The sequence below is a fragment of the Pristiophorus japonicus genome, chromosome 8 (assembly GCF_044704955.1).
Source record: "Pristiophorus japonicus isolate sPriJap1 chromosome 8, sPriJap1.hap1, whole genome shotgun sequence".
Taxonomy (NCBI): domain Eukaryota; kingdom Metazoa; phylum Chordata; class Chondrichthyes; family Pristiophoridae; genus Pristiophorus; species Pristiophorus japonicus.
Genome location: NC_091984.1, coordinates 54,187,243 through 54,203,962, shown reverse-complemented (window position 1 = coordinate 54,203,962; position 16,720 = coordinate 54,187,243). Strand labels below are relative to the sequence as shown.

General features: G+C 43.2%; 1 protein-coding gene across 1 annotated transcript in view; it reads right to left on the bottom strand.

Moving 5' to 3' along the window:
* Positions 1–1,580: 1,580 nt before the first annotated feature.
* LOC139268524 (coiled-coil domain-containing protein 159-like) overlaps positions 1,581–16,720 on the bottom strand; it is a 58,722-nt gene continuing 43,582 nt past the window's right edge. The window contains exons 11-12 of the mRNA XM_070886791.1: positions 9,541–9,696; positions 1,581–4,932 (exon numbers count right to left, since the gene is read on the bottom strand). Of these exons, the coding sequence (XP_070742892.1) occupies positions 4,793–4,932; positions 9,541–9,696 (296 nt within the window). The 3' untranslated portion in view covers positions 1,581–4,792. The remainder of the gene's footprint in view (positions 4,933–9,540; positions 9,697–16,720) is intronic.

Here is a 16,720-nt window from a genome sequence, read left to right as displayed (position 1 = left end):
CCACTACTGAGGTCAGGCTGACCGGTCTATAATTCCGTTTTCTCTCTCCCTCCTTTTTTTAAAAAGTGGGGTTACTTTTCGAGTCAATGGAATGTTGGAACTGATCGAGTCAATGGAATGTTGGAAAATGACTGTCAATGCATCCGCTATTTCCAAGGCCAATTCCTTAAGTACTCTGGGATGCAGTCCATCGGGCCCTGGGGATTTATCGGCCTTCAATCCCCTCAATTTCCCCAACACAATTTCCCGACTAATAAGGATTTCCCTCCGTTCCTCCTTCTTACTAGACCCTCTGACCCCTTTTATATCCGGAAGGTTGGTTGTGTCCTCCTTAGTGAATACCGAACCAAAGTACTTGTTCAATTGGTCTGCCATTTCTTTGTTCCCCATTATGACTTCCCCTGATTCTGACTGCAGGGGACCTACGTTTGTCTTTACTAACCTTTTTCTCTTTACATATCTATAGAAACTTTTGCAATCCATCTTAATGTTCCCTGCAAGCTTCCTTTCGTACTCCATTTTCCCTGCCCTAATCAAACCCTTTGTCCTCCTCTGCTGAGTTCTAAATTTCTCCCAGTCCCCGGGTTCGCTGCTATTTCTGGCCAATTTGTATGCCACTTCCTTGGCTTTAATACTATCCCTGATTTCCCTTGATAGCCACGATGCCACCTTCCCTTTTTTATTTTTACGCCAGACAGGAATGTACAATTGTTGTAGTTCATCCATGCAGTCTCTAAATGTCTGCCATTGCCCATCCACAGTCAACCCCTTAAGTATCATTCGCCAATCTATCCTAGCCAATTCACACCTCATACCTTCAAAGTTACCCTTCTTTAAGTTCTGGACCATGGTCTCTGAATTAACTGTTTCATTCTCCATCCTAATGCAGAATTCCATCATATTATGGTCACTCTTCCCCAGGAGGCCTCGCACAATGAGATTGCTAATTAATCCTCTCTCATTACACAACACCCAGTCTAAGATGGCCTCCCCCCTAGTTGGTTCCTCGACATTGGTCTAGAAAACCATCCCTTGTGCACTCCAGGAAATCCTCCTCCACCGTATTGCTTCCAGTTTGGTTAGCCCAATCTATGTGCATATTAAAGTCACCCATTATAACTGCTGCACCTTTATTGCATGCACCCCTAATTTCCTGTTTGATGCCCTCCCCAACATCACTACTACTGGTTGAAGGTCTGTACACAACTCCCACTAACGTTTTTTGCCCTTTGGTGTTCTGCAGCTCTACTCATATCGATTCCACATCATCCAAGCTAATGTCCTTCCTAACTATTGCATTAATCTCCTCCTTAACCAGCAATGCTACCCCACCTCCTTTTCCTTTTATTCTATCCTTCCTGAATGTTGAATACCCCTGGATGTTGAGTTCCCAGCCCTGATCATCCTGAAGCCACGTCTCTGTAATCCCAATCACATCATATTTGTTAACATCTATTTGCACAGTTAATTCATCCACCTTATTACGGATACTCCTTGCATTAAGACACAAAGCCTTCAGGCTTGTTTTTTTTAACACCCTTTGTCCTTTGGATGAAGATTAAGAAATACAAATGCAGAAATAATGTGGAAATATTTTTATTTTAGACAGCTGAAAATGAATCCCTCCAGATAATACAATTTATACATAAAATACTAAGTATATAAATGATGCTGGTTTGTTTTTCCAATGTCTTGAGTATAGCAGATGGCTTCAAAATGTATCAAACTTGTAGAACATGATAAAGGACTCAAACTATATATTTTCCAAAATGTCTAATGGAAATACTATGATAACTAGGCCTGAGTACCAAACAGTTTAAACACATTTCCTGTTAAATATACTTAAACTTCCAATGGCTTATTATTCTCTCAGTTTTACCACTGGCTTCCCAATCTGTACAGCTAGCCCTGACACTTAGTTTTGTCGATGACTATTTTTGATGATATAAAATCAAAATGATCTCCATACCAGCATATTCACAATGCTTAGAGTAATGGGGCACATCCTCCCACCTATAGATTCCTTTTCAGTAGTTAGCTTACAGTCAAGTGTAAACATTAATAAAGTGCTTCACTGACAGGCAGGGGAAAAACAGCAGGATAAGTCAACCTGGGCTGTACTGATGTGTGCTTTGTATGGTTGGGTACTGGCTGTCATTAGCAGCTTATAGAGTGGCTATCTGTCAGATGGAGAAGTGTTTTGAGCAAAAATTATTTTAAGTAACAAAACAACATAGATATACAAATAGGTTGCGTGTTTACAGTTTCTAATGACATTGATGTTGCTCGACATCATTCATAAAGTTTACTCATGAAAATCTAAAAGTTCACGTTATTTCTGTCCTATATTTTGCTGTGTAATCTTGGGTTGTTTTCTGCCAATACTAGACAGCTGAGGTGGTCGAAGGTAACCAAGGCAGAGCTCAACTATGGTGGGCAAGCTGAGAGTGGACAAACAAGTTGACAATCATATAAAATGGATTGCTGCATCATGGATTGGCTGAGAAGCATGATGTCATAATCAAGTGATAGTGTGGGATTCCCTGAAGGAAGGTGCCAGAGAAGCTGGTAACTGGATAACAGGGGAACCAGACTGCTTGAACAATTGTGATTACCTGCTCTCCAAAGAATCAAGCATATATCCCTGTTTTGTACTTCTACTGCCCAGTTGTTGCTTGTAACTAATTGTACTTGATAAAATTACTGATTACCATCACATTGGTTGTCTTGCCAGCAGCATTGGGAAAGTTGACACGGCAACAGAATCTCCGGTGGGTGCCTTCATGTGCCTGGTGGAAGAGCAACAACTCGGGTACAGAGCAAGAGCATGCATCTGCTGGAAGTGGGATCTAACTGGGAGTCTAAACCTGGACCTCCAACGATTGTATAAAAAAAGCTTTTTGGCTCCTCTGTAAAGGGGATTGCTGGATACATTTCCATCACCTTTCTGGGGGAGAATGGGACCTTGCCACCTCCCTGGACTGAGCACCCTCTGACAGGTGTCTGAAATGCACCCCTTGTGGCATAGTGGCTGGATTATTTAAATTAAGATAACATCCCGATGACCGCCCCCATACTTTTGTAGGACTGCAGCGGGAGGTCACAGGCAGGTGGATCTTGGCACTTCCGCTAGGATAGACGACCCGCAGATTTTCAGGGCCACTGTATTTGAAAATGCAGATTTACTAAATTGAAGTTGTCAGTAAGTATGTGAAAATTCACTCCTAAAGATCTCCTTCTTTGGCTTGGTGACAATTTTTGTCTGATTATGCTCTTCTCAAGGGCCTTGGAATGTTTTCCTATGTTAAAGGCACTATATAAATGCATGGTGTTATGATTTACCTGCAATAACTGTTTCACCTATGTGCTGTGATTTATGTTTTTAATGTTAAATTTGCAGTTCTGGCTGTTATTGCTATTTTATGAAGGGTGTGTTTCTATTTTTTGCTGTCTGGTAAGCAAGATTTAAACTTTTAAATTTGGCATTTTAAAAGTTACTTTCAAATATAAAATGTTAGTTTAATTTTATCCTTTTTAACTGGTTTTCTTCCCTTCACCCACTTTTTAAACAGATTACCTGCTCTCGCACCTATTTCCTGCAGCTACTACTCCCCACCCATTATATATTTAAAAAAAAATGTTTTTAAATAAACTCTGTCCCCCAATTAATCATTATTTGTTACTGGTGGCTCATTCAAGGTTCCACTACTTACTGCCAATGCCCGTTCATCCATTCAGTGCCCACTGCTCGCCACCTACAGACTTTGGCTGCTCACCTTTTTCAAGACTCTGCTATCCCCATCCCCAATAACATGTAGCTGGTGGCCATTCTTTGGTCTCTGGGATACTGGCATAGCTGTTGCTAATAAGAATCAAGGTAAGAGTATACTTTTTGACTTCCGTTCTTCAATACTCAGAAGAAACCCAGCCAGTTCTTTTAAGATATGAGACGTCTGCTGCACACAGCAGTAATGGATGAATGCAAATGTTGAGATTAATTGAGTTTTTGTCTTTCAACAAATAATTTACCTTGATTAATCTCCCATTTCTTTCTCAATTATGTAGTATGCAATTGTTGGGAGAAAAGCTGGATAAACCTAAACATTTCCCTAGCACTAACCAACTCCACTGTATTCATTCAAACAGAGTTCAAATCTGAACCTCACATTTCTTCACTAGTTAACTACCAAAAACTTTTAACAAATCAACCTATTTTTGGATATTTATATCTATGCAACAAGATGAGCAGGAGCAGTTCATGGTCACTGATTTATTTCCTGTCTGGGAGAAACACGTAGCTGTTCAGTATCTTCCACAAAAGCACAACTAAGATTGAGACATCATTGGTATGGCATAGCACCACAATCTTCATCTATCAATTTCTTAATTTCATCAATTCTACATTAACTTCAATGATGATCGTTGGTTTTAATAGCATGGTCATCAGTGGATAGAGCAGTACAATCAAACATGTGTAACTGATTTTTTGTTTAAATGATCAGAATAGAACTTGAGATGCCAAAATGTTAATTAACATTGATCTGGCAGCATAAATATACCTATTAAAAACATGCTGAAGTTGCCCTATACCCTAGAATAAATCTACCTAAAGTGTATGGATATCCCAGTCAGAGCACTAAGAATAAAAACTTCTGCCTTTTGAACTGGATAGTTTTGATTCAGAGTATTAACTTAATAAAAAGTATAACTTTGTAAATGTAAAAGGGGCCTTCATGAGAGACGTTGCAGAAATGTCCTTTTGCAAGGATCCAGTTCATGGAGACTCCAATAGTCAGGACAGATCACTGAGATTTAGTTCAGGTGGGCTGTCAGATAGCTCTTCTAAGTCCACGCTGACATCTTCATCTGAATAATTTGTTCTTGTTTCTCCCTCACTCTCCTCCATGCACAAGGCAGAGCTGCACTTGGCACCTACATTGGAACAAAATGTTACCTTGAGTTTATTAACAACATTCATTGGTTCAAGCTGGATGCTTTTTGAAAGGGCAATTAAAAGCCTAGTGCTACACAATCCCACTTGACAACTTAAAAGGGGAAAATTACTTTCCAATTTTAGGCAAGTTTAAAACAACTAAGCAGCTTGCTAATCCACAAGTCACGCATTTTCACTTATTGCTCTATCTCCCATCCTCTGCAAAAAAAAACAGAGAAAGGCTAGACCCAATCTGATTCAGTATGTAAAATTATCGGAGTCCTGCTGGATACATGAAGTCCAAACTGAGAAACCAGGGATCATTTGTTACTATTCAATTTCATTAAATGTACTGACGATTAGGTTGTAAGGAAAGGGGGCAAAAGAAACTAAGGGAAATAATGGATCCAACCAAAACATTTTTGGTACTATAGGTTGAACCTCCCTTATCCGGAACCCTCAGGACCTGGCCTGTTCTGGATAAGGGATTTTTCCGGATGAGGGGTGGTCATGTTAAATTGGATGGTACGGAGGGTGGGGGAGGGGATCGCGGGGTCAGACCAGTGATTGCGGGAGTCAGCAGCGAGGAAGGACTTCAATTTGTTCATGTCTGAGTTCTGCGCATGTGCCACCCGGGGCGGGAATGGTTCCGGACGAGAGGTGTTTCCGGATAAGGGAGTTCTGAATAAAGGAGGTTAAACCTGTCATGCTTAACCATAATTACTGACCAATGTAAGATTTGAATTTAACAATGCTTACTAGCAAAACTCTTGCCAGCATCATCAGTCCCACTGAATAAACACAATTTGGGCTATATCTCACTGTGGTCTGTAGAACAGGAAGCGCCTGATGGTTGTAATCATACCTTTCTCATCCAATAGTTTTGTTGCATTTTCATTCCCGAAACCATTCTGCCTCAGTTTACTATGACTATGGGAGAAAACTTTATAGTTTTCTGTCTTTTTGGTTGGTTAGTTGACTGGCCTAATTGCTACAGTATACAGTAATTGATAAAGTAGAATCCACATGTAGTGGTAATCTCGGCCCCAAGTTTCCACATGATTTGCTCCTGATTTTTAGGAGCAACTGGTGTAGAACGGGGTATCTTAGAAATCGGAATTCTCGTCATTTAGTTTGCTCCAGTTCCAGTCAGTTAGAACAGTTACACTTTGGAACAGAATTTTTTTTTCAAAAGGGGGCGTGTCCGGCCTGTTTTCAAAGTTTCGTCAGTGAAAACTTACTCCAAATTTGTACACTCGGAAAAAACCTTGTCTACACTTTAGAAAATCAGGCGTAGGGAATGGTGGGGGGAGCGTTTAAAGGGAAGTTTACAAACATTAAACACTTCAGTTTTACAAATAAAGAGCCATCATCAATAATAAATGATAAATACATCAATAAATCAACCAATAAATCAATCAAAAAAAAATAATGAAATAATTTTTTTAAATCAATAAATAAAACATTTTCTACTTACCAACTGCAGCACCGGGAGCCCTCCAACAGTGTGCTGGGATGCCCCCTCCCACCCCACCCCAGTGTGTCTCTGTCAGTGTCTCTATCTGTCTGTCTGTGTGTCTCATTCTCTGTCTGTGTTTCTGACAGCGAGGGGAGGGGGAGGACGGGAGGAGAAGGAGAAGGAGAAGGAGAAGGAGAAGGAGAAGGAGAAGGAGAAGGAGAAGGAGAAGGAGAAGGAGAAGGAGAAGGAGAAGGAGAAGGAGAAGGAGAAGGAGAAGGAGAAGGAGAAGGAGAAGGAGAAGGAGAAGGAGAAGGAGAAGGAGAAGGAGGCTGAATGGGCCGGGCTCGAGACTTCGGGCAGGGCCCGTCCCCAGCACCAGATTTACAGGTCGGGGGGGTGGTGGGAGGGAGGGAGGTCAGGTCGGGGAGTGGGAGTCGGGTACAGTCGGGGTGGGGGGAGCGGAAGGGAAGGGGAGAGAGAGCGGGAGTCAGGTCAGTGTCGAGTCGGGTCGGGAGGAAGCAGGAGCTGGCCGCGGGAGGAGCCTTATTCACGCAGCCCCAGTGAGGCCATTCGGTCAGGGCTAGGGGCTGCGTGCTTCGGGCCCCTCCCACACAGTTTCGGGCGCCTGGAGCTACTGCACTTGCGCGCCCACTGTAACGCGCATGTGCAGAGGTCCCAGCACTGTTTTCAGCACAGGGACCTGGCTCCGCCCCCCCTACAGCTCCTGCTGCGCTGCGCCGAGGGCCAGAGGACCTGCAGGGAGATGGAGAATACGGAGGTTTTTTTTAGGCACACTTTGTGGCGCGAAAAACGGGCGTCCAGGTCGGGACTGCGCCGTTCTAGGCGCGGCTCGAAACTTGGGCCCCCTACTCTCCTCACACACCTTTCCTCACCACCCTTCAGGCTTCTTTTCCATCAACACATTGATTTCAAATTCCTGGTCCTTATTTGCAGGTGTCTTCATGGCCTTGTTCTTCCTTACTTCTATAACCTCCGACAGTCCTGCACATCTCATCTACTCTTCCATTCCTGGCCTCCTTTGCATTCCTCCTTTCACAAACTCCATCAGCTGCACAGCCTTCTGATTGAAGCCTCACATTCTGGAATGTTTAAAACCCCTGCAATCTTGCTACTTCTCTCCCCTCCTACAAAGAACTCCTTAAAACGTACCTTTTGATCATGCCTTAGGTCATCACCCCTCCCTGCTTCTCCCACAATTATTTAGTGTACGGTTATTTTCACTTTTGAAATACTTTGGGATTTTAAATTACATTTGTGGCAGAGCCTTCAAACACCTTAACTCAATTCTCGAACTTTCACACTAAGCCTCTCTCTCTACTGCCTTCTCGATCTTTAAACACCTTCTTAAACCTATCTGTTTGTCAAAACTGTGTTAACTCTCTCAAGGTCTCTCACCATGGTTCTGCATTCATCTCTTTCATTTTTACTTTCCTCCGCTGTAAAGTGCCTTCGGATGTTTCCTATATTAACAGTGCAACTTGTTGGTTTCATGTCCTCCTTCTGCTTAGTCTTTGTTCTTTTATCCATACCCATTATTAAAACCAGATTAAACCCATGTGTGGAAATTTATGGGTGCTCAAACATTAATATCTGATAGGAAAGTTGCACAACTGAACTAATCGAATTGGCAGAATAATTGTTGGAACTGCTGTCCTATGTATCTGTGCAACCATTAGAATCTTAACCTCTTATGCCAGAGGAATCTGTGGCTGGAAGTTGAAGCAGATTCTGAATTAAAATACAATTTAAAAAGTTAAAATGAATAGTTTTGAGATTGGGTGGTGCAATGGCTTAGTGCACAGGTCTTTCTTTAATTCATTATGCTGCACGTACTTTATGAACAGCCGAACTTAACAATTGGAAAATTCCCTTTTATTATGGTATAACAATTATAAATTTAGAAGCAGTACTGCATGTCTATTGCAAAAATATTAATTTCTCTTTCTACAGCATCCTAATGTCTGTCTGTCTTGTGATTTTGAGTTTGTGTTGAAATATGTCCAACTCTTGCGGCTGTGTATAGCCAAACAGTTATACATTTTTCAAAGTTACTCAGAGCCGCCCTCAGAACAGTTTAGAAGGGAACAGAATAGGATGGTCTACGTGAATGCCCTGATCGTAGTTTGCAACACCATTCCCATTAGCAGCACTCCGTGGATGGAAGTTTCAGAGAATCATCAAAGGGAAACTCCAGAAGAGAAGATTGGAAAAGTACATTTTAAGAGGAATGTCAAGGAAGAGGGAAAATTAATGTACGCTGTGCAAATATTGCTGGATGTGTCAACTGGGCAATCATCATATTTGGGGAAAAATACAATAAAAATGTAAATTAAACTAATCTTATAGGATTGCCTGATGAGTTTTCTCCACTTACAACATGGGTTATTCAAAAAGTACATGGGTGGTAGTTCTGCAGATATAACGTAGTTACTGGAAAATATAAATTGCCCATATCCTGAGGTAGCCACTAAAAAGCAAACTTTTGTTCATGTGGATGAAAATATCATCCCATCACTGGTTATTCCACTTAAAAAGAAAAAAATCCCCCTAGTTCTTCACCATTGCCATTCTTAAGCTGGGGGTACGGTCTATCCTATCAAACCCTTTCATAATAAAGACCTCTATCCGGTCACCCATCAGCTTTCTCTTTTCTAGGGAAAAGAACCCCAGCCTGTTCAGTCTTTCCTGAGAGGTATAACAAGTCCCATTAAGGAGAATAAGATTTGCACGCAAACCAGAAGACTGTAACCGAACACTGAGTTCAACAATTTTAGATCATAACTTCAGACAGCAGCTGTGAATAATGATTCTGCTATTCCCATTTACACGTCCTCTGGACCCATTTTTGTTTCTTTAGTTGTCCCATTATCATCTCTTCTTCTCTCCCACCCCCACATATATTTGCTTAAAACCTGTTGCATCTCTAACTTTTACAGTTCTAATGAAAGGTCATCAACCTGAAATGTTATATTTGTTTCTTTTTCCATAGATGCTGCCTGACCTGCTGAATATTTCCAGCATTTTCTGTTTTATTTCAGATTTCCAGCAGCTGCAGTATTTTGCTTTTGTATTACAGCTACTGGGTTGTCCAGCTAGCAATTACAACCAATTCATTTCCAGACTTTACCTGTTTGACTTGGTGGATCTAAATCAAGATCTTGCAATGAAGAAAAGTCATCATCTGAGCTGATGTCGACCAGACTGAGAGTGCAGCTTAGATTGGAGTCAGAATCATTTAGTGACTGGGTCTTGGGTTTCTTCTTTCGGTACTGTTTTTTTGTATCTGAAATGAAGAGCATAGCCAAATAATAGCATGCCTTAGTAAAATGAAAATCAACTTCTGAATATCCAAACTATTTTGTATCTTTACTCATAAAGCAACTAAGATAATGATGCATTATACAACATTTTAAAATTCTGGCTGGGATATCGTCACTGCACTAATTGTCCCCAGTCCAATAGCAATTTCATTCTATTCAGCATTCAGGCTCGTCACGAGGTCCAGCACCTATTTCCTGAATGATACTTTAGTGAATATATAGAACTGAAATGGTGGGTTTCCAAGGGAAAATAGCATTTAAATTATTTCCTTTATTCTGACTTTACAAACATTACCTAGCTGCTTTATGTATTATAATGTACAAATTGTCATCAAGAGTTTTGGATGATACTTCACTTAGGCAGCCATCTGAACAATATTATTTTGTTTTACTCACTCCCACATGTTTATTTTTGGAAAAAAAGTGCTACCCCCAATTTCCCCTGAAAGCAGAGACTTATGTTAGAATATGGTTCGCTGGGCATTTCACATTTCATGCACAACTGGGACTAGACGGAGTTGGCAAGCTATTTACATAAGTACATAAGAAATAGGAGCAGGAGTGGGCCATTCGGCCCTTTGAGCCTGCTCCGCCATTTAATAAGATCATGGCTGATCTGATCATGGACTCTGCTCCACTTCCCTGCCCACTCCCCATAACCCTTTATTCCCTTATCGCTCAAAAATCTATCTCTTTCCATCTTAAATATATTCAATGACCCAGTCCTCCACAGCTCTCTGGGGCAGAGAATTCCACAGATTTACAACCCTCCAAGAGGAAATTCCTCCTTTTCTCCATTCTAAATGGGCGATCCTTTATTCTGAAACTATGCCCCTAGTTCTAGATTCCCCCACGAGTGGAAACATCCTCTCTGCATCTACCTTGTCGAGCACCCTTAGTATTTTATGTGTTTCAATAAGACCACCTCTCATTCTTCTAAACTCCAATGAGTATAGGCTCAACCTTTTTTCATAAGTTAATCCCTTCATCTCAGGAATCAAGCTAATGAACCTCCTCCGAACTGCCTCAAATGCAAGTATATCCCTCCTTAAATAAGGAAACCAAAACTGTACGCAGTACTCTAGGTGTGGTCTCACCAATATCTTGTACAGTTGTAGCAGGACTTTCCTGCTTTTATACTCTCATCCCCCTTGCAATAAAGGCCAACATTCCATTTGCCTTCCTGATTACTTGCTGTACCTGCATACTAGTTTTTGTGTTTCATGCACAAGGACCCCTAGGTCCCTCTGTACAGCAGCATTTTGTAATCGCCATTTAAAAAATAATTTGCGATTTTTTATTTTTCCTGGCAAAGTGGATAACCTCACACTTTCCCACATTATACTCCACCTGCCAAATGTTTGCCCACTCACTTAGCCTGTCTATGGAGGCCAAAATTCAGTGCAGCCAGAAAGCTGGTGGTTTTGAGGCCTTTTTTCCCCAATTTGCGCTGCAAAGTTTGTGGCGGCCTTTGTATGCAAATTCGGCTTTTTGACCACAAAAAAAAAGAGTTTGTCTTATTAGCCCTTCAAACCTGAGAGTTTTCCGTCTTAATTGGGGCATTATTCCCACGGGAAATTCACTCTTGGGGTGATGTGGCAGCTGTCATTGCAGCACAGGCTTATCGGTGCTGCTTTGGAGAGAATGACTGCGGCTCTACAACAGTCGACGGAGCGTCTAAGTGCTGTCATATCTGGTGGCTTTCAGACTGTGGCTGCTTGCATGAAGTCTCGGCTGGATGCCCCCGAGACATCCGTGTTGCTTTTGCAGTTGGGTCCACCACAGGCCACAGACCTTCCGGTGTGGCACCACAGTACCGACCTGAGCTCTCTGATTGGTGGTGGTGTTGTGCCGCCCCTGCTGAGTTATTCTGGCTCCTCGGGCTAGGATACGGATGATCTGTTCCCTCCAGCTCACAGCATTCCTGGCCCCAGACCGGTCACTCCGCCAGTACCTCCATGCATCGCCTCGCCCAAGCCATGTCAGACTGAATCATCCCAGGAGGGTGTTGACCATTCTCCAGCTGGCCCTGCCAGGCCCAAAGCTGCTCGAGGGTATCCTCGAAGGACATCTACAACTTCCACAGGGAACACAACAGCCTTCCCCGACCCATGAGAAAAAGTCGCTGGTTAGGCACGTGTAATATCATCATAGACAGTTCCTCGAAGTTGAGGATGACTTGCTTCCACTCTAAAAGTTGAGCTCTCAGGTGACTGAACATTCCAATGCAGGACCGACAGTCTCTGTCACAGGTGGGGCAGACAGTGGTTGAAGGAAAGGGTGGGTGGGGAGCCTGGGTTGCCGCATGCTCTCGGCGATGAGACTCAAGGTGCTCAGTGCCCTACGGAGGCTCTTCCTCCACTTTGGGTGGTCTTGGGCCAGGAATTCCCAGGTGTCGGTGGGGATGTTGCACTTTTATCAAGGAGGCTTTGAGGATGTCCTTGAAGCGTTTCCTCTGCCTACCTGGGGCTTGCTTGCTGTGTCAAGGTTCCGAGAAGCACGCTTGCTTTGGGAGTCTCGTGTCAGGCATGCGGATGATGTGGCCCACCCAGCAGAGCTGATGGAGCATGGTCAGTGCTTCGATGCTGGGGATGTTGACCTGAGCCTGAACACTGATGTTGGTGCATCTGTCCTCCCAATAGATTTGCGGAGGCAGCGTTGGTGGTATTTCTCCAGTGCTTTGGGGTGTCTGCTGGAAACCGTCCACGTCTCTGAGCCATATAGGAAGGCGGGTATCACCCTGTAGTTTGGTGCCAGATTTGAGGTCCTGGTCTTCAAAAACTCTCTTCCTCAGGCGACCAAAGGCTGCACTGGCACACTGAAAGCAGTGTTAGATGTCGTCATCAATGTCTGCCCTTGCTGACAGTAGGTTCCTGAGGTATGGAAAATGGTCCATGTTGTCCCAGGCCTCGCCATGGATTTTGATAATGGGGGCAGTGCTGTGTGGCGGGCTCCGGTTGGTGGAGGACCTTTGTCTTACGAATGTTTAGTGTAAGACCCGTGCTTTCATACGCCTCGGTGAAGGTGTTGATGATGGCTTGGAGTTTGGCCTCCGAGTGTGCGCAGATGCAAGCGCATCTGTCTACTGTAGTTCCCCCCTTTTCTCTTTTTTTTCTCTTCCTATTTCTTTCTCTCCCAATCAAATTTTCTCATTCTGTTTCTCATTCCCTTTCCTCACTTCTATCTCTCCTTTCTCTTTTGCTCCCTTCCCCCTCCCTCACCCTCTTTCTTTCCCTCTCACCCTCTCTCTTTCTTTCCCTCTCACCCTCTCCCCTCGTGTGTGGATTCTATGCTGAACATCCTTTGGTTTGGATGTTATCTTTTTGTCTCTCCGCTCCTACGGTCCCGAGATCTCTGCCGCTCTGCTCCGGCCCTGAAAGCTGGCGGGGGCACAGTCAGCTGAAGGGCCGGCTTTTTAACACTGAAAATGGGTCTGGGGACGGAGCGACAGTGGTGCGCACTTTTAGCGCGTCACTGCTGCCGCAAGCCCCACACTCCCACGAGATTCGGCAGTGGCCCACAACGCTGCAAGACCCCCCGGGCTGAATATATGTCAGGGCAGCCAGTTGAGCCCAAAGCGGCGGCCATTCGATTCTGACGAATGGCCGCCGCAAACGGGCAGTAACGGTCCTTCCCGGGACCGTGAATTTCGGGGCCCATATCCCTTTGCAGATTCTTCGTGTCCTCCTCACAACTTGCTTTCTCAACTTTGTGTCATCAGCAAACTTGGCTACATTACACACAATCCCTTCATCCAAGTCATTAATATAGATTGTAAATAATTGAGGACCCAGCACCAATCCCTGCAGCACCCTACTCATTACTATTTGCCAACTGGAAAGTGACCCATTTATCCTAACACTCTGTTTTCTGTTAGTTAGCCAATCCTCTATCCATGCTAATATATTACCCCCAACCCTGTGAGCTCTTATCTTGTGCAGTAACCTTTTATGTGGCACCTTGTCGAATGCCTTCTGGAAATCCAAATACACCACATAAGAATTAGGAACAGGAGTAGGCCATCTAGCCCCTCGAGCCTGCTCCGCCACTCAACAAGATCATGGCTGATCTGGCCGTGGACTCAACTCCACTTACCCGCCCGCTTCCCATAACCCTTAATTCCCTTATTGGTTAAAAATTTATCTATCTGTGATTTGAATACATTCAATGAGCTAGCCTCAACTGCTTCCTTGGGCAGAGAATTCCACAGATTCACAACCCTCTGGGAGAAGAAATTCCTTCTCAACTCGGTTTTAAATTGGCTCCCCCATATTTTGAGGCTGTGCCCCCTAGTTCTAGTCTTCCTGACCAGTTGTAACAACCTCTCTGCCTCTATCTTGTCTATCCCTTTCATTATTTTAAATGTTTCTATAAGATCACCCCTCATCCTTCTGAACACCAACGAGTAAAGACCCAGTCTACTCAATCTATCATCATAAGGTAACCCTCTCATCTCCAGAATCAGCCGAGTGAATCGTCTCTGTACCCCCTCCAAAGCTAGTATATCCTTCCTCAAGTAAGGTGACCAAAACTACACACGCAGTACTCCAGGTGCGGCCTCACCAATACCCTATACAGTTGCAGCAGGACCTCCCTGCTTTTGTACTCCATCCCTCTCGCAATGAAGGCCAACATTCCATTCGCCTTCCTGATTATCTGCTGCATCTGCAAACTAACTTTTTGGGATTCATGCACAAGGACCCCCAGGTCCCTCTGCACCGCAGCATGTTGTAATTTCTCCCCATTCAAATAATATTCCCTTTTACTGTTTTTTTTTTTCCCCCAAGGTGGATGACCTCACACTTTCCGACATTGTATTCCATCTGCCAAACCTTAGCCCATTCGCTTAACCTATCCAAATCTCTTTGCAGCTTCTCTGTGTCCTCTACACAACCCGCTTTCCCACTAATCTTTGTGACATCTGCAAATTTTGTTACACTACACTCTGTCCCCTCTTCCAGGTCATCTATGTATATTGTAACAGTTGTGGTCCCAGCACCGATCCCTGTGGCACACCACTAACCACTGATTTTCAACCCGAAAAGGACCCATTTATCCCGACTCTCTGCTTTCTGTTAGCCAGCCAATTCTCTATCCATGCTAATACATTTCCTCTGACTCCGCGTACCTTTATCTTCTGCAGTAACCTTTTGTGTGGCACCTTATCGAATGCCTTTTGGAAATCTAAATACACCACATCCATCGGTACACCTCTATCCACAATGCTCGTTATATCCTCAAAGAATTCCAGTAAATTAGTTAAACATGATTTCCCCTTCATGAATCCATGCTGCGTCTGCTTGATTGCACTATTCCTATCTAGATGTCCTGCTATTTCTTCCTTCATGATGGTTTCAAGTATTTTCCCCACTACAGATGTTAAACTAACCGGCCTATAGTTACCTGCCTTTTGTCTGCCCCCTTTTTTTAAACAGAGGCGTTACATTAGCTGCTTTCCAATCCGATGGTACCTCCCCAGAGTCCAGAGATTTTTGGTAGATTATAATGAATGCATCTGCTATAACTTCCGCCATCTCTTTAAATACCCTGGGATGCATTTCATCAGGACCAGGGGACTTGTCTACCTTGAGATCCATTAGCCTGTCCAGCACTACCCGCCTAGTGATAGTGATTGTCTCAAGGTCCTCCTTTCCCACATTCCCGTGACCAGCAATTTTTGGCATGGTTTTTGTGTCTTCCACTGTGAAGACCGAAGCAAAATAATCGTTTAAGGTCCAGCCATTTCCACATTTCCCATTATTAAATTCTCATCTTCTAAGGGACCAACATTTACTTGAGTCACTCTTTTCCATTTTATATATCGGTAAAAGCTTTTCTATCTGTTTTTATGTTTTGCGCAAGTTTACTTTCGTAATCTATCTTTCCTTTCTTTATTGCTTTCTTCGGTCATTCTTTGCTGTCATTTAAAATTTTCCCAATCTTCTAGTTTCCCACTAACCTTGGCCACCTTATACGCATTGATTTTTAATTTGATACTCCTTTATTTCCTTGGTTATCCATGGCTGGTTATCCCTTCTCTTACCGCCCTTCTTTTTCACTGGAATATATTTTTGTTGAGCACTGAAAGAGCTCCTTAAAAGTCCTCCACTGTTCCTCAATTGTGCCACCGTTTAGTCTGTGTTTCCAGTCTACTTTAGCCAAATCTGCCCTCATCCCACTGTAGTCCCCTTTGTTTAAGCATAGTACGCTCGTTTGAGACACTACTTCCTCACCCTCAATCTGTATTACAAATTTAACCATACTGTGATCACTCATTCCGAGAGGATCTTTTACTGGGAGATCGTTTATTATTCCTGTCTCATTACACAGGACCAGATCTAAGATAGCTTGCTCCCTTGTAGGTTCTGTAACATACTGTTCGAAGAAACAATCCCGTATGCATTCTATGAATTCCTCCTCCAGGCTACCGCGTGCGATTTGATTTGACCAATCGCTATGTAGGTTAAAATCCCCCATGATTACTGCCGTTCCTTTTTCACATGCCTCCATTATTCCCTTGATTATTGTCCGCCCCACCGTGAAGTTATTATTTGGGGGCCTATAAACTACGCCCACCAGTGACTTTTTCCCCTTACTATCTCTAATCTCCACCCACAATGATTCAACATTTTGTTCATTAGAGCCAATATCGTCTCTCACAACTGCCCTATATCATCCTTTATTAACAGAGCTACCCCACCTCCTTTCCCTTCTTGTCTATCTTTCAGAATTGTCAGATACCCCTGTATGTTTAATTCCCAGTCTTGGCCACCCTGCAACCATGTTTCTGTAATGGCCCCACCAAATCATACCCATTTGTAATGATTTGTGCCATCAACTCATTTACTTTGTTTCGAATGCTGTGTGCATTTAGGTAAAGTGTTTTAATACTAGTTTTTAAACCATGATTTTTAGCTTTGACCCCTCCTGCAGCTCTTTTTATATTCAAACATATTGTCCCTTCCTATCACCTTGTGGTTTACACTT